Source organism: Heteronotia binoei, chromosome 18, assembly GCF_032191835.1.
Source record: "Heteronotia binoei isolate CCM8104 ecotype False Entrance Well chromosome 18, APGP_CSIRO_Hbin_v1, whole genome shotgun sequence".
Lineage (NCBI taxonomy): Eukaryota > Metazoa > Chordata > Lepidosauria > Squamata > Gekkonidae > Heteronotia > Heteronotia binoei.
The window spans coordinates 25,563,993-25,582,656 of record NC_083240.1 but is presented as its reverse complement, the minus strand read 5'-3'; the positions used below and the strand labels follow the sequence as shown (position 1 = coordinate 25,582,656).

The 18,664-nt window shown below is 45.4% G+C and overlaps 1 protein-coding gene across 1 annotated transcript; it reads left to right on the top strand.

Moving 5' to 3' along the window:
- Positions 1 to 1,704: 1,704 nt before the first annotated feature.
- Positions 1,705 to 15,512, top strand: GUSB (glucuronidase beta). The gene is made up of 12 exons (XM_060259318.1): positions 1,705 to 1,936; positions 3,635 to 3,823; positions 4,918 to 5,093; positions 5,697 to 5,839; positions 6,926 to 7,113; positions 8,772 to 8,924; positions 9,548 to 9,726; positions 10,524 to 10,670; positions 12,021 to 12,105; positions 13,169 to 13,345; positions 13,741 to 13,876; positions 14,966 to 15,512. The coding sequence occupies exons 1-12, from the start codon at positions 1,736 to 1,738 to the stop codon at positions 15,139 to 15,141; spliced, it is 1,950 nt and encodes a 649-aa protein (XP_060115301.1). The 5' UTR covers positions 1,705 to 1,735; the 3' UTR covers positions 15,142 to 15,512.
- The last annotated feature ends 3,152 nt before the right edge of the window (positions 15,513 to 18,664 follow it).

The window sequence follows — 18,664 nt, the reverse complement described above, 5'->3', positions numbered from 1 at the left end:
TAGCGTTTTCAAGGTGAGAGAGGAACAGAGGTAGTTTGATATTACCTATCTCTGCATAACAACCCTGGACTTCCTTGGTGGTCTCCAACCCAAGCGCTAACCAGGGCTGACCCTGCTTAGCTTCTGAGATCTGACAAGATCAGGCTAGCCACATCCTTAGATAAATGCATCCACATAAGGCCATTAGATAACAGCTGTAAAGCACCCTGCCTGTACCTCTCTGCAGTGGATTTGACACACAGAGGACATAACGAGCATCTGAAATAAAAGGCCTCTGAGCATGTGCAGAATGTCTTTGCCATTCTGCAGAGGTATAATCTGTAGGTTGCAGGATAAAATAGGTTTGGACATGCTGTTCACAAATTTTGTATCTGAGAAGATACGGCTGGGTGGGAAAGGGAGTGGTCACAGGCTGGACATACATATAAAAATGGTGACTTTGCCTTGACAGATGCATGCAAAAATACATGCTCATAGTTATCAAATGATAAACATAGCAATAAAAAGGTAAAGGTAGTCCCCTGCGTAAACACGTCGTTTTCGACTCTGGAGTGACGTTGCTTTCACAGCAATACTGAGAAGCTAACTAGGAAAAATCAAGGAAAAAGGAAAGGTCCCCTGTGCAAGCACCAGTCGTTTCCAACTCTGGGGTGACGTTGCTTTCACAACGTTTTCACGGCAGACTTTTTATGGGGTGGCTTGCCATTGCCTTCCCCAGTCATCTACATCTTATCATATCATACATAAAGAAGTGCATAAATACATATTTCCAAAAAATTAGCGACAACATATTTCCTATTGAGATTCAATAGCATCTTAAACTTATTTGGAAAAGTTACAACATTCATAGCCAAATTTCATCCACAAGGAGGAGAAAAAACAGGAACGTTAATATGAGGTCCAATAACTGGGAAAGCCCTTGGAGTGACCAGAATAAAACAACAACAAATGATTGCAACTCTGGCCACACAATTGACTGTATCCAGATGATCCTGATCTCTCTACACATGACTGACAGCTATGGGATGAAGCCATGGGAAATGCTGCCTCTAGGATGAATGTTTAAACATATAGATTTGACAGTGTATTTGATATCACCAAAAGAATACCATAAGAACATGAGAAGAGCCCTGCTGAATCAGACCAATGGTATAAATGAAGGCAGGCCTCGGATTCAGTGGGAGCTCACAGGAGCACAGCTCCTGAACCTTTCTGAGAGTTCCACCTCCTCCTTCCCACCTTGTCCATTGAATAGTAGTAGGTGCAGCTGAGCAGCATAACAATCCCTGGATGAGCTCCACCACCTGAATGTAAGCATAAATAAAAGTCCCCCTGAGTGTAGGTAAAAATAAAACAGTCTTCAACTGTCTTTTTAAAAAGTGAGGGGGCTTGGGACACACGCCTCCCTGGAGAGCTTGTTCCACACCTTTCACACTCCATGAATTTGGAATTTTGGTTGCACCCGTGAAAAGTCCAGAGTGCGCGCAGCTAACGCTGGTAGATCTATGAAATGCAACTTAAGCAGACTGCCAATCCGTTCAAAGTCTCAGCTTGCCCTTAAGCAATACGGCTACAGCTGCATTCTGAAAACCCGGGAGAAGGGGCGGGAGAGGAAAGGGGCGGGGAGAATTGCTTCGGTAAGCCTATGATTGGCTCTTGAGAGTCAGCTGGGCTAAGGATCAGCTGATCTCCTCCCGGCGCTCTGAGCGCTGGCTGAGCAGTCCTGCCAAAAAGCATGGCTTTGTTAGCGGGTGCTCTGTGCCTGGTGCTGGGATGGCGCCTGGCTCTTGCCCTGGAAAGAGGGATGCTCTTTCCCCGGGAATCGCCCTCGAGGGAGCTGAAGGACCTCAGTGGCCTCTGGAGCTTCCGAGTCGACTGGTCGGAGCAAAGGAATGCGGGGTTTGTGCAGCAGTGGTACCGGCAGCCTCTGAGGCAGGTGAGTATGCAGGAGTGGCAGAAATGCCAGGTTGCTGGGCTGGCAGAAATAGGAGCTGCTTTGTGGCAGATTGGCCTGCTTTGGAAGGAACTGCAGTCTCCAGCTGCACCAGCGCGCTTTCTTCTTTCTTACTGCCTCTTGCGTCCCAGAGATGAGCACAGAGTTCAGATTCAATGTAGAGGTATCCTGTCTCTGTACATGGAGGTTTCATTTAATTATTTATTTTATTTATATTATATAAAATAAATAAATTTAGTTACCCTATCTAATAGACACCATTAGATCTTTGGGTCCAATCACTGGGCCGTTGCCAGACCAAGCCTCATTTGTGATTATTTATCCATTACATTTTTATCCACTGCTCCTTCCAAGGAGCTAACAGCAGCACTTACGGTTCTCTCCATTTTATCCTGAGGACAACTTCGGTAGGTAGGTTAGGCTGCAAGAGCGTAACTAGCCCAAGAGCTCACTGTGAGCTTCATGATAGTGGAGAAGAGGGAATTTAAACTTGAGTCTGAGTACTGCGCTGCTTTCTGTTTTATGTTTCATTGCTGAGCTTTGGCATTAAAACAGGTTCTGGGGATCAGCCTAGGTAAAAAACCTTTGGTCCCACAAAAAGGAGACCAGCCCATTGTCAGGGGCGAGGCTTAAAAATGACAAGAGGTGGCATAATGGGCTGCCCCTCCTCCCAGAATTTAAATCTTGCATTTACAGTTTTCTCAGCCACATTCTTCTTAAGAACTTTGGAAGAGCCCTGCTGGGGGAGATGAAAAGGCTCACCTGGGAAGTTCACAAAAAGGGCATGAAGGGAATAACCCTTCCTTGTTCACCTTCAGCATCTGATATTCAAAAGTATACTCTGCCTGGCATACATTTCAACCCACCAAAATCTGCATACCTGCACAAGGCCACAACAGGAACACCACAGTTCTCCCATTTCTTGTTGTTGGCCAATATCACTTCCTGTTGAAAGGGAACCTTGTGATCTTGGCTTTTGTTAAATTCCTTCTAGACAAGCCAGGGCTGCAGAGGGCAAACTGCTGTTTCTGGCAGCTGTGCTGGAAAGAGGAAGTTAAGCCATTCAGGGGTTCTGTGGAAAAGAAACGGAAGTGTATAAGTGGAAAGCTGGGGAAATTTTGCTTCTTTGGCCAGAAAGAAACACCTTCATATGCCTGTGAGTCAAGATGCAGAAAAAGAAGTCAGGGGAAACAATTTGCAAGAGGGGATATTATTTCCAAAAACTGTATGGTAATGTAGTTACATACATACATATATATATATATATAAATGGCAGCGTATTAGAATACCATCAAGTCTATACCTCTATACCACTGACATCTGAAGCTCTGGGCGGGCTCCAGTCAGTGTTAAGAAATGTCATTAGTCTGCAAAGTCAAACTTCCTTTTTGTAGTGATGTGGCAAAGGCATGTTGCCTGATACTTGCCATGTGTGCCCTAGAATGACTACTTGGCCTCATGAATACAGAGCGCCCTTCTATGAGCCTGTGTCAGCCTGCCACTAAAGACACAGGAGCACAGCCAGAAAAAAGTTGGCAATCCTATGTGATCTTGCTTTGGAGAAGTAGATAAGTGCAAATTTGCTTTAAAGAAGTTGGATAAATGCAAACCTGCAGATAAGCGCAAACTTGGCCAGAACAGTGGAGCAGCTGTGCCCTAACATATGACTTTTTGTTTCAGTCTGGGCCAGTGATTGACATGCCGGTCCCTGCCAGCTTCAACGAGATCACTCAGGATCCCAATCTGCGGAAGTACATCGGCTGGGCTTGGTACGAGAAGGAGGTGCTCCCGCCTGCCCGCTGGCTCCAGAAGGAGGCTGGGACACGAGTGGTGCTTCGGATTGGCAGCGCTCACTACTACGCTATCGTCGTGAGTCCATGGGAAACATTTCAACCCACCAAAATCTGCATACCTGCACAAGGCCAGCTTCGGTTTCTGGAGGGAGGGGAGTCCACACATACCATCCTAGAAGGGAGAGTGGAGCCTGGCCTTCCGTGTTCTTTGAACCCCCACTGGTGCTGGCATGGCTCAAAGGAGCTCACTATAGGCCCATCTCTCAGCACAAAATGGGTGATTGCCCCAGAAGACCCAATGATGATCTCCTCCTGGTGAACACTTTAGGGTCAGGAAAGAATTTTCTTCCAGGCTAGATTGGCCCAGGAATCCTGGAGGGGTTTTTTACCTTCCTCTTGGCATAGAGTGGAGAGCACTGAGGGAGAGGGAGCTGTGAATTTCCTGCATTGTGCAGAGGGTTGGACTACATGCCCCTTGGGTTCCCGGTATGTTTATATGACAAGGACAGGCCAAGCATCTCTGGCTGGTGGAGGGCACTCTTCCAACCTGCTAGTCCTTGGCAGATGTCTTGACAAGCTGATCCTTGCCATCTGGTCCTTGATTCTCCCCAGAGAATCTGGCTCCCTAGATTCCAGAATGGTAACATTTTACAGGTAAAGATCCAATCATATCTCACAGCTAATATATTTATGAAAGTGATTTTTAAGCTAATGCCTTAGGTTCAGTTCAGACGTGCATTAATTTGATGGGCAGCTGCACATGTGAACGTCAAAACAATTGCTTATTTGAATACTATTTTTTAAAGCATTTGATGCACAGTTGCACAGGTGAACTGATGCCCTTCAAAAGCATTGTGTATCTACCAGTCACATTCATATTCTGCTCTTCCCACAAGGGGATCAGGGCAGCTTAGACAGGTTTTGAACCCAGGTCCTAGTCTGGTGTTCTTAACCATGAACACCCAATCTGTGTTGGAGCAAAAGCAAAAGAGAACAGGGCCAGCAATTCCCTCCTTCAGCAAACTATCATGAGGATGCAAACAATGAAGGATCCCGGTCTTGTTTCTGGAGCTTTCTGTTCAAGTCTCTGAGTGTCTTACATTGGGAGGAAGGTGGCTTGTAGATACCTCTCTTGTGTTCCTTTCCAGACTCTGATTTGTCCCCTTGCAGTGGGTCAATGGGGTACAGGTGACCGAACACGAGGGCGGCCACCTCCCCTTCGAAGTGGAAATCGGCAGCTTCCTCCAGCCCATGGAATTGTGCCGCATCACTGTGGCCATCAACAACACCCTGACGCCCCACACACTGCCTCCGGGGACTATTCAATATTTTAACGATGAGTCCATGTGAGTTTACAGCCCTGCAAGAAGTCTATTAAGCGGGTGGGTGGGTGGGGAGAGAAAGAGATCATGCAGTCCTTTAGTTGAGGTTCCAGAATGTCCTCCCTAGATGGAATGAAGGATGTTGTTCTGAAGGTTGTGCATTTAAAGTTGCCGCTGACTTACAGCAGCCCCGTAGGGTTTTCACGGCAAGAGACATTCAGAGGTGGTTTGCAACTCTGGATTTCCTTGGTAGTCTCCCATCCAAGCATTAACCAGGGCCAGTCCTGCTTATTCTCCGTAATCAGGCTAGCCTGGGCCATCCAAGTCAGGCCTTCTAAAGGTTACCTTGCAGTTTTGATTTCCAGGCCTCGGTTGTGGTCCGTTGACGTCTCAAATAACCTTAATCCTTTTTTTCGTGTATAATATTTTTAAAAGATATGAACTGGCTATTTGCAGCTTTAAATCCTTGTTGTGAGGATAAAATGGAGAAGAGAACAACCAAAGTCACTTTGGGTCCTCAGAGGGGAAAAGGGTGGGGTGTATAAATGAAAAATAAATACTATCGATACTCATTCTTAGCTGGAAATTCATCCACCATGCCTGTTCCTTTCTCCTGCCTTGATACAGGTATCCCAAAGGCTACTTTGTTCAAAACACAAAGTTCGATTTCTTTAACTACGCCGGAATTCATCGCCCTGTCCTCCTGTATACGACCCCCTTGGCCTACATAGATGACATCACAGTGACCACAGACATAGCAGAAAATGTCGGTAGGTTGTGCGTTTTCACAAATTGGTAATAGAAAAAGAAATGTACATTCTTTTCTCTACCTCGGTGATTTTAAACATTTGACCATCTTTCCTGTAAAGAAATTAAGATGTTTGTGAGCCTTTGTAATTCTTTCGTTGCATATGTGGTCCTTAATCTGTTATGGAGTTCTGTAAGGAGAGGACCACCCGGGATATTGTAGGTTTTATGATTTGTATCCTGCTTCCTGATTGTGTAATTTTGAAAATATGAAATCCCCGGTTGAAGCTTCCAAGTGTTTGGGGGAAAGAATTTTCTCTGTCTGATTCCCCGGAGAGCTGCTACCAGTGAGAAGAGATGAGTCCAGAGCCAATGGTTTACTAGGGTTTTATAGTTTTGTATGTATGGGAATCATAGACTGCCTGCGTTTTTGCGTGCAGAAGGTCCTAGGCAGCATCTCCAGTTCATGGGTCTGAGGGCTTGGTGGAAGCAAGACCTTTCTCTGCCTGACGCCTCAGAGAGCTGCTGCCCGTCTGAACGGAGACGGAGACCAATTTCACACTGAACCTTTAATCATGGTTTTTAGCGCTGTCTTCAAACTAACATTCTACACTTTGAATCATGGAATCATAGAGTCAGAGAGTTGGTTTCTCTGGTTCTAGTGTAGAATGTCAGTTGGGGGACAGAGTTAAACCTGGATTAAAGGTGTAGTGCGAAATTGGTCTGAGTTAAAAGGACCAATGTCTGACTCTGCACCAGACCGCTTTGTGTATCTGTGTGCTTTTGGGATGAGGCCACATCAATTGCAGAGTGTGTCCTTTCTAAGCAGAAGGTCCCAGGTTTAGTCCTGTAGCCCAGGTTGCTATTAGACGGTTCAGAGATATTAGAAACATTTGCAAGCACTCAAGAAGCTCTCCAAAGTAATTTCTGTGGGTTTCTTTTTCCATCATGACAACAACCCTGTAAAGTAGGACAATGCTATCACTTTGCAGATGGAGGCTGGCCAGAGTCTGACTTGCCTATCACTACTGCAGTGGCCAAGGTGACGTTCAACCCCAGGCTTTCCTTGAAGCCACTAAACTGCACTAACCTTCTTTCCTTTGGACCAGGTTGGCTACAGTATTTGATCTCAGTACAGGGGAGCCCTCAGTACTCCCTGACTCTGACTTTGCGAAATAGAGACGGTGGCGTGGTAGCTACTGCCAATGGGTCAGCTGGTGAACTGAAAGTGCTTGATCCCATCCTTTGGTGGCCCTACTTGATGAACGAGCAACCTGGATATCTTTACTACTTAGAGGTAACATACTGAGAGCCAGTTTAGCGTAGTGGTTAATTGCAGAGTCTCTTATCTGAGAGAATCACATTTGATTCCCCACTCTTCCACTTGCAGCTGCTGGAATGGCCTTGGGTCAGCCATAGCTCTTACAGAAGTTGTCCTTGAAAGGGCAGCTGCTGTATGAGCTCTCTTAGCCCCAGCTGTGTCATGGGGCGGGGTGGGGGGAGGTAAAAGGAGATTGTGACCGCTCTGAGATTCAGAGTATAGGGTGGGATATAAATCCAATATCAATCATGGGGGGCAGGGGAGTGCTCACATAATACAAACAACCCCTCCTTTGTTTCAAAAGTCCTCAGATCTGAATATCTCAGTGGAAACTGGAGACAGGAGAGTAGGCCTGCCAGATGTCGAGTTAGCATAAAATTGTCCCCAAGGAAAGCCTGAGAATAGGTTACCCCCACTTGCAGAATCTGTTTGAATGCCACATGTAAAGATGCATACTAAACAGTCCCTGGCATTTTGGAAAGCCCTTTGACTGTCCGAATCTCTGTTTGGCTTCACGGCCTCTTTTCCTTACTCCCTTTTGGTTCATCAAAACCAAACTAGACATCGCTGCTGCCATCAGCAACTCTGAGAGCATCTCCTGCTAAATGGAGCTGCCACTTAGAGACTCTGCCTAGTTGCTGTGCCCACCCACTAAGCTCTTTCAAGCTAGCATGGGAGGAACCTATTGCAGTGTTGCAGTTCTGGGATACAGTGCTCCAAAGATGGCAAGCTTACCTCCTGCTTCTTCCCATTCCTGCAACTTCAGACAGTAAGACCGAACAGGTATATTTCCAGAGATTAGGTTTAAAGCGTTCCAAAAAAATAAGGAAGTTTAATAAATAAATCAAAAGAATACACAAGTCTGTAAAAGTGTTCAGGCTGAGAAAGAGTGCAAAGGAGAGGTGAAAACACAGTTCACACAGTTCCCCTTTCCCTACATTTCATTCTTATCCTAAATGATGTTTAAATGGGAGACACCTGTATTTTTTGAAACTGCAGTAGTTAAAGTTCAGTACTGCCTTAGTTCTTATGGTTGGGAATTTGCCATGTGGACAAGACAGATGTTAGAGAAGTCACACAATGAGCTTCATGGTAGGGCAGGGATTTGAATTTGAATCTCAGTCCATAACTTTAACCAATATATCATAATGGTTCTGTCTTTGCTAATGTTTTGAGTTTCTCAGTAAATAAAACCCCAAGTTTCTAGTGCTCAAATAAAGTTGCAATTGTGGAACCAATGCTTGCCCAGTGAAAGCACCAGAACCAGAAGTGTGGCTGAATTAGATTTCCAGAAGTCAAAAATGGAGCTTTCTGATCATGGGTAGCTCCTAGCCAAAGCAGCAGAAAATCCTACGTAAATGCAGCAAACATATGTACATGTGGCATGTGTTGTCGATTCCTTGGATTTCATCTCAACTTTGGAAACAAATCTCTAAAGAGGCAGCATATAAATGTGCTAAATTCATGAATTACAAGCACACTTGGTGCACCCATTTAGCTTCTTCTTGGGGTACATCAGGTGGCTCTGATCATGTCAGTTTGTACAAAGGAGAAGTGGGGGCTGGTGGTCAATGATGGGGCGGGGGCCATGTGCTTGGAAAGAGAAAGTAAAATGGAGCATCTTTGGAATACAGGTCACACTGTCTGCCATGGTGAATGGGGAGGTCTTGGAAGACAAGTACACACAGCCAGTTGGTTTCCGTACTGTGCGGGTCACCAGCACCCAGTTCCTCATCAACGGGAAGCCTTTCTACTTCAACGGGGTCAACAAACACGAAGATGCTGACGTGAGTTGGGCTGAGATATCTTTCCTACTAAGCCAGTGGGCTCAACACTGGCCATGAGCTGGGAGCTGTACAACAGTAAGAAGACATGTGGTCCATGTCCACATAGATAACAGGCAAGAAGGAACAAATGGTGTTGAAAAGGGACCTATCCATAAAGACCAACCACCCTTGTAAAGGCCTCACATGCTATTGGAATAGGGACACAAGTTTCCCTGTTCAGCAAGAATAAGCTCTTTGGTGATTTTTCTAAAATGTTTAAATCCATTTTTCTAGTATATTTTTATCCTATCCTTCCTCCAAGGATGTCAGCGAGCAGCACACATTGTTCTTCTTGCATTGGCTTATCTCTCACCACAATCCTGTAAGATAGAACACACCGAGAAACAGATTGGCCCAGAGTCGCCCCCAAGCCATCTTGAAGGCAAAAGTGGGGATTAGAACCCAGGTCACCCAGATTCTGATCTGATACTCTAGCCACTACACCGCCCTGGCTCTGAGATGAATCTGTGCCTAAACATTCATTAGGGTTGCGGAAAGAACCACAGTGGCCAGCAGAAACTGAGATGTGGAAATGAGGCTCTCATTAATTCCTAGAGGGGCTCACCGGGTTCTTTCTCGCACAGATCCGTGGCAAAGGACTGGACTGGCCTCTGATAGTGAAGGACTTCAACCTTTTGCGCTGGCTGGGAGCCAATGCTTTTCGCACGAGCCACTACCCCTATGCAGAGGAGATCATGGAGCTCTGCGATGCCTACGGCATTGTGGTGATCGATGAGTGTCCAGGAGTGGGCATGAGAGACAGGTAAGGTCGCCAAGCAATTTTGGGCATGGAGGTTTGGGGGGATGGGGTTTGGGGAGGGGAGAGATCTCAGCAGGGATGCCACAATGTCCCTCCTCCAAAGCAGCCATTTTCTCTAGGGGAACTGATCTTGGTTGTCTGGAGATCAACTGTAATAGCAGGAGATCTCCAGCTGCTACGTGGAGGTTGGCAGCCATAGCACATAGGGTGAGGGATTAGGCACTCCAAGGTTCCTTTAAAATATTCCAGTGCATTATGAGATGTGATGGGAAAGAGGCCTTAAGGAGTAATCATCTGTCACAGTGCAGGCAGAAAGATCTCCACTGTTTGACCTCTTCTACTCTGGTCTGAGAGGAAAACTGGCAGGCCGTTGTTAGATGGAATCACAATGGGGGAAACTTGACTACCCATACATCTGACAACAGATATTCCTGCTCCTCTGCTGAACATGTGCAAGTTCTCTTATGTGGAGATCTGCCATCACTACGTTTTAAATTTTAAATTCTCTCTATGCTTTAAATTCACTGGGTTTCAGGGGTCTCATGTGGAAAGGCAGGGCTGAGATGCTGTGGATTAAAGTGATTATGGGGAGGTCTTTTAAGAGAGAAGTAGGGCACAGGAAAGGAGGAGACGTCAAAACAAGCCATCCTGAAACCTTTGCTTAATTAGCCATCAGCAAAACGGTGCTTTAAATAATCACAGCAGATGGAGAAAAGAGTTGCCCTCGGGGAGCTTCAAAGAGGAGGAATGATGAATTCAACGCATTGGTTTGAAGCCTAACCCTTTGCCATTCCTTTCAGTGCCAACTTTGGAAACAAATCTCTACAGCATCACCTCACAGTGATGGAGGAGCTCATCCGCCGCGACAAGAACCGGCCCTCGGTCGTCATGTGGTCTGTGGCCAACGAACCAGCCTCAGAGCTGGCCCCGGCGGCTTATTACTTTAAGTGAGTAGCTGCCACGCTTTGAGATTTGTAAGGCGGAGTCAACTTGCTCTCTACAAAACAAGGTTTCTGTTCATGTGAATAAAATAAGATGGTAGTTTTCTTGTCCTGTAAGGGACCACAGAGGATAAGAATCTGGGGAAAATGCTTTTGGTCCATTAGCTGAATAGTTCTGAATTGCAGGTGATAGGTGACGGTGGAGTTATGTTGTTAGGGATGGGTTTGGGGTGGAAGTCTGGTGTCTTGGCTCAGAGGCTCAGCAGGGGTCTCTTAACAGCAGGCCACAGCATCACACTTGAAATATACATTACCTAAAGGGATGTTCCTCCTACAGTCCAACATCTAAAATGATCAGACTGATAAGCAGAGGATTCTCCTGTGTTAGAACACCAAGAAGCAAGAATTGGCTTGGACAAAATCCTTTTTACACATTCATCCTGCACTCTGGGCAGTGTCTCTCCTGTTTTGATTTCTCACCTGCATCAATTCCCTGTTCATTTACACATTTTCTTTTTATGTTCCAAAGTTATATCCTCCTGTTCTTTTCTTTCCTCCTGACAATCATGATCTGTCCCCCATCTCCTCTTTCAGCTTTTCTCTTAATCCTTTCCTGGACTCTCGTGCTCCTGTTGTACTATCTTAAAAGGTAGAGAACAGAGGGAGCCAGCGTTCTCTCATTACAATACAACGGGGGTGGGGGGTGAGCCCCCCATGGATTCAGTCCCTCCCATGCTTCTCAACCTATGGATGTTTCAACTAGTTAAATAAACCAGTCATGGGGAAAGTAGTCATGTGAAGAAGTCACATGAGCAGACCCACAGGCTAAGATCACCATGTAAAAGGGCCGAGTGTATTGGGAGAACCAGGAGGACTAAGACCAGAGACAGACACTGCTTTGGAAGAAAGGCAGTAGCCTATTCAGCAAAGCGGTCAGTCAATAGACCAATGGCTTGGATCATGCCTTTCCTAGGGAAGGCTACAGCTGATGGCCAGAGCTAGCACTCTTTCGGCTCTATGCGCAGCTCTGTGCTCCCAACAGCTGTGGCTGGCCTCCTAGCACATCTACTGGTTCTTCTGACTACAGTTGTGGCAAGTTTTGGTGTATGACTGTGTTTGCCCATGGGATCCTGGCTGTGGATGACACTCTTAAGGAGTCACCAACTGACTAAGTTATGCTTCCTAGCTGTTAATCTACCTCCTTTGGTAAAAGACACCAATCCTCCTTCTCGTCCCCAGGAGACAAGCCGCTAGATAGCCTCAGAGGAAAGGAGCCTGGGTAGGAGGGGAAAATAGCCTGGTCAGATGGTATAACCCTGAATGAATACATTTCTGTTTTTCCCTCTTGGCACCCAGGACAGTAATTGCTCATACCAAAGCCTTGGACTCCACGCGGCCTGTAACGTTCATCTCAAATGCCAATTATGCTCGTGATCAAGGGGTAAGCACCGTATCTCCTTCAGTGACAGAATCTCAGCAGTTAGGCCACATTACAAGAAGCAGCACAACCAAGTCACATGAATTAACAGTGCCATTCTCTGCTGCTGCAGAGGGCAAGAGTAGATGTCATAAGGTTATGTTACCAAAGGGGACATTTCAGTTTAATATTAGGAGAAACTTCCAACAGGTAACAACAGATTCAAGAAGCCAAATAGCTCCGCCTAGAGCTCTCTTAGCAGTCTTTGAAAGCTAAGCGGGGTCAGTCCTAGTTAGTACTTGGATGGAAGTAGTGTTCCCTCTGATACGTGTGCAAGCGGCTGCTCATTAACACAGGAAGCCCTACTCTGTGGCAGTCTGGAGCCATGCAGGGTCTCTCTCTACCCATTTTAAAGTGACAGCAGTTATATTCTGCTCAGCTCAGTCGGGGGGGAAATTAGAGGGAACATTGGATGGGAGACCACCAAGACTGGGGTTGCTATGCAGAGGAAGGCAATGGCAAACCGCTTCTGGTCATCTCTTGCCTTGAAAACCTTATAGCCAGGGGGGATTTTTGCAGCAGGAACTCCTTTGCATATCAGGTCACACAACTCTGAGGTAGCCAATCCTCCAAGAACTTACAGTAGCCCCTGTAATAAGAGGCCTGTAAGCTCTTGGAGGACTGGCTGCGTAAGAGGGGTGTGGCCTAATATGCAAAGGAGTTCCTGCTACAAAAAAAGCCCTGCTTACAGCCCTGGGGTCACTATAAGTCAGTTGCGACCTAATGGCACACTATTATTAAGAGCAATTCAACAGTAGAACCAATTGATGGTCTCTCCCTCATTGGAGGCCTTCAAGCAAAAGCTGGCTAGCCAAGTGAGGACCCTTCCAGTTTGGATTTCCTGCACTGAATAAGGGGTTGGACTAGATAGGCTATTATTATTATTAATTGGACTTGTTTAATTGCGCATCCCGGCCAAAGCCCCTTCCTGGAAAGGCTAATTGCATGCCTACTTTGATGGAAGGAGTAAGGAGTGTGACAAAGACCCCATTCTCCTCACTTGACCTAAGCTGAAGTTTTTCCATAGGCACCTTACGTGGATGTTATCTGTGTGAACAGCTACTTCTCCTGGTACCACGACCCCGGGCACCTGGAAGTCATTCAGCTACAGCTCAATTCACAGTTTGAGAACTGGCACAAAACTCACCAGAAGCCCATCATCCAGAGTGAATACGGAGCCGACGTTGTTGCTGGCATCCACAGCGTGAGTTGCATGTGTAGAGGGAGAACTGCCTGTTTTAGATTATGTTTAGTGTGGGGAAAACACACACAGAGGTTCCTCTGCTTCTGCTGCTAAATGTGGAGCAAAAACATTCTGAGGTGGGAGGGGAATTACCTCTTTGAATCTGAGGCAAAACTTCCCAAAGTGTTCTGCCAAATGTGTAGGTCACTGATTACACAAAGATGGCACTGTTCATCCCCTTTGAACAGAACACTAGCATGCCACATTAAAACAAGAGCTCAACTGGAATTCACTTTGATTTCATGCATGTGGTTCTTGTGCACCAATCATTCAGTAGGCCTTTACACAAGAGCCAGTTTCATCGAAGAGTACCATTTGCCATCTTCAGCCTTTCCTCTGTTTCCTAATGCCTTCAGGACCCTCCCCTTATGTTTACGGAGGAATACCAAGCAGCCGTACTGAAGGAATATCATACGGTCTTTGACCAAAAGAGGAAGGAATATGTTATTGGGGAGCTCATCTGGAATTTTGCAGATTTTATGACCGAACAAGGTATGGTTGTGTTGGGTGATTATTGCCACCTTACTTGGTAACCTTTTACAGTACTATCTGTTGTGAGTGAGCCATTTTAAAATATCATTGATCTGAGAAAAAATGTATACTCACCTTTTCTCCCTGAGAGCTACAGCAATTATAAGTGCTTAACTTTGGCTGAATTATACCCTTTTTGCCTTGTGGGGAAAACAAAACACACTTGGCTTTTAAAATCTGTCAGGATTTTTTCCTGTGAAAGTTAACCATTGGATATTCTTTGCGTATTTTCAGTATTCTATAAGCATTCCTTGAATATTGGCTGTCTTTTGTCACTTGACAGTTAAATACCACTTTGAATTATGACTGTTTGTAGTCAACATGTAAGCATAATTGAGTGTTTGTTGGATGACATGCAATGGCATGCAGTATTTTTGTAACAGCTGCATTTATAGTAGCCAGAATCAAGAGACGTTAGTGTCTCATGTCTGCTGTTTCTTTAATACTGAGGAAATTATTTCATAAACCTGAAATGCAAGAATGGGAAACGTTAAAGTTTTTACATTCCTTAAATACGTGAAATGCACTCTGAACACTTGGTCTCCCAAGCCAGTTTACGGCATAAAGATACATTTTTGATTGGTTCATATTTATGGAAATGTACATTGTTATCTTGGGTTTGTACAATTCAGTCTGCTGGTGAGTTAATCAGGGGGAGTGTTAAAATCAGGAATCTTCCTTTGTATGGAGATTTCACCAGGCATTTCCCCCCGCCTCAAATACTTTGAAGCCCACCCTGGCAAATGCAAGTAAAAACTTTAACAGGATGACACATTCTGCAGTTCAAAAACCCATAAAACCGAACAGGAGTCCTGTAGTATTTTCAAATCCAATACATTTATTATGGCATGAGCTTTCATAGGCTATTGCCACAATGAATCTCACAGCATCTTAGACTGAGAGACTTTTGTTTGATTTGGCTACAGCGGACAAATGTGGCAGGCCACTGGAATTTGCTAACTTGAAATTCTGTGGCTCTTGCAAAACTAGCCACTGCTAAAGTATCTGGATCATCACTGATTGCTTTTTAACTGCCTTTCACATCTACAGCAATATCACGCATTGTGGGGAACAAGAAAGGGATTTTTACCCGTCAACGGCAACCCAAATCTGCTGCCTTTCTTCTCAAGGAGAGGTACTGGAAACTTGCAAATGAATCTGGGCTTCTCGCATCCAAGCACAACAGTGTCTGTTTCACTCCGCCTCAGGCCTTCAAGTGCACTTAACGAGATTTTATGTTTGGACAGAGCTGCAGACTCTTCTCGGTTCTTGAATAGTTTGCTATAGGAGGTTCCACAGAAGACATGGCCTATGGAACGTTTGCTTTAAGCTGAAGCTGCAAGAGGGAGAACACACCAAGCCCAGCAGAGTCAGTGAGGAGCTTAAATGGACTCTGATTCCACATTTCAAGATTGAGGATTCCAAGAAATGTACATTCATGACGTAGGACCGTCAATGAAACTTGCATATTTTTGTCTAGCAACCGCCAGACTGCCAGAAATTGTCACAGAAAACCAACTCAGCCTAGCTAAATGACTCAGTTTGATCCGTGACTACCATTTCATTCTCTCACCTATAAATTGTATTTAGGTTAAAAGTCTCGGGTCAGTTTCTGAAAAGGAAACAAAAGGGAATGTGCAAGGGGGGAGGACTTTTACATAGGGCTGAATGCAGGTTGGAATGAGATTGGAGGCTGTGGGAGGTCCCTCAACTTCATAGGGCCCAACCAACATTTTGTCTGCACATGTTTGTCATTTATACTTGGTCTTCTCCCAGATGGGGACCCAAACCTGCTTACATCTTTTTGTCTTTTTTTAAAAATCGTCACAAGAACCCTGTGTGGGTAGATTAGGACTAAGTGTGTGACTGGTTCAAGGTCACCCACTTCCATGGCAGAGCAGGAATTCGAACTGGGGGCTCCCAGATCCTAGTCTAACCTTCTGACTGCTGCATCTTATATTGCTCGATTTTTTCACACATTATCAGTTTCTGGAAGTGTGAGGTGACTACACTGAACACTTATGCTGAAAGTTTCCACAGGGACTTCAGCCAGTCATGCATTAATAGGTGATTCAGCCTGAATGCTAGGGCCACTGAGTTCCATTGTTTGTATTATACTGAGTGTTGAAACATACACTGCCCTAGTTGAACCAGACAGGACACCAGCAGTGCCTTAAAAATGAACACATTTATATCCTAACAAACTTTCCTACAGCAGCTTACACTAGAATTCTGGCTTGTCTTTAAGCTATTATAACTGTCCGTTGCTATGGCAACAGACCAAGATGGCTGCTCCTCCGTAGACTGGGTGAACATGGCTTACCTAAAAACTCCCAAATAAGGTTATATGAGGGGTTATGTTATAATAGGGACCAAAACCCTGCTATCTCTAGCAGTTTTTAACATAATGGGTTTCAAGGAATATCTGCATTACATAGTACAGTTCTGACCAGTGTTCTCTCTAAGCTGAAGTAGCGTGAGCTAGCTCAGTTTGTTAACCCTCCAGCTCACACATTTTTGACTTTGCTCAGAAAAAAAAATGGCCCCAGCGCACAACTTTAATGCCAGTAGCTCATGATGTAGAATGTTTGCTCAAAAGATTCCACAGCTTAGAGCATTGGTTCTGACCCATGCAACACAATGGATGCCTCATTGATAAAGCCAGAGTGTGATCCAAAGGTGCAGGGTGTAACCACTTCACATATGCCTGGGTCTGTGAGAACTGAAAATCCCATGACTCCTTCCCCCCTCCAAAAAAAATCCGCGACAGAGAAAAAGCAGGACAGCCAGGTAATGCTAGACTACGATTTCAAATTGTAGGCGGGTGCGGGGAAAGCACATTTGTATCCCCTACACAAACTCCCAGTGCATAGCAAACTAGAGCATTATACACACGATTCCAGCTCAGCCTTTTCTTGGCTCCATTAACCAGATATACTTTTAAGCGCTGGAAGCATTCTGACATTTCTTGCGCACACGTAACATTGCATTCTAATGTGGTGCAGTTCAATCAAGAGAAAAACAGTTGCACAAGGCTACCAAACTGTTTTCTCTCCTTCACAGAAGAAAGGGAGACTTACAGGTTTTAAAGACAGCCAGAAGGTCAGAGCATTCAGGGCAGCAGAATCAGGCAGAAAAACTTCTTAGGCTAAAGGGAGGTGTTGAGCACTCCCCGTGAAATAGCTTCCTGCACATCATGAAGTGTCAGGGAGTAACGACTACAGGCAAGTCTGCTCTTCATCCCATCTTGTTTTCCCTCCTTCCAGATATCACCTTCAGGGGAGTATTCTTCCCCCCCTTGCCCCCGTTACTGAGATGGAGTCACATGGTACCTTCCTTCAGTTCACCTGAGCTAGAATTTTCAAATGCCAAGAGGTTTAAACTTGAAACTGAGAATGCTACAGTTATTTCTGTAGCTGACCCTCTTTCTAAACAAACCTTTTGATTCAAACGGCGACTGTTTTGTTTCTTTAACCTGTACTTCCAAAAACCAGAGCTAGCAGTTATTTAAGAGGAAGCATCACACCTTCCATTCTGCACAGCAGCAAACCAATACCTCTTCCAAGATAACTCTGGGTGCTGTGTGCCGATTAGAAACACACAAACCAGGGTTGACTATTTTAGAAGAGGCGGTGCCTCTTCTCTCTTAGATAGGAAGGAATGCCTCCCACATGCTTCCGTGATATATGTGCTGAGCTGTGAGACCAAATGTGTATTTGTTCTCCAGAATAGTGTAGTGATACAAAGCCTAATTGCAGAGTTAATGAAGATTCCTTGGAGCAGGCCTACTGACAGACGTTTTGCAGCAGCATCAAAAGAGACACGAAGCTGCCTTACACTGAATCAGTCAGTACTGTCTACTCAGACGGGCACTGGCTCTCTAGGGTCTTGGGCAGAGGTATTCCTCATCACCTGATCCTGTCTACTGAAGATACTGGAGACTGAACCTGGGACCATTTGCATGCAAAGCAAATGTTCTACCACTGAGCCACGGCCCACCTGTTAAAACACTGGTCTTCACTTTTATGTAGAAATCTAATCACGTGCAGGCACCCATTTGCACTCAACAGCATCCCACCTATTTATTGCATCCCATCTATTTCCTTGATTTCTACCCCACCTTTTCCCCCATTAGGGACCCTAGATAGACTACATTGTTCTCTCCTCAAGGTTATTCTCACAATCCCCCTCCAATTAGATTAGACTGACAGTGTGACTGGCCCAAGGTCACCCAGCAATCTGGGTTTCTTTAGTCTGTCTGACACTGTCCCCGCTACACCACACAGGCCCTCTACCTGCAGTTCACAGCTGAGCTTTGGCTTTTCAGGAAGAAGACGACTGCAGATTTATACCCCACCCTTCGCTCTGAATCAGACTCACAGCGGCTTACAATCTCCTATATCTTCTCCCCCCACAACAGACACCCTGTGAGGTGGGTAGGGCTGAGAGGGCTCTCACAGCAGCTGCCCTTTCAAGGACAACTCCTGCAATAGCTATGGCTAACCTAAGGCCATTCCAGCAGCTGCAAGTGGAGGAGTGGGGAATCAAACCCAATTCTCCCAAATAATCCACACACTTAACCACTACACCAAATGGGAATGACAAGATAAAATGTGATTTAAGCTTGGGGTTTTTCCCCTCCTCTCTCAAAAAGCAGTTCAGCAGGCAAAGATATTCTCAAGCAGCACCGCTGAAGACGTTTTTGAAAAGGTCAAGGAAGCTATTACGGAAACACTGCAAAAAGACATC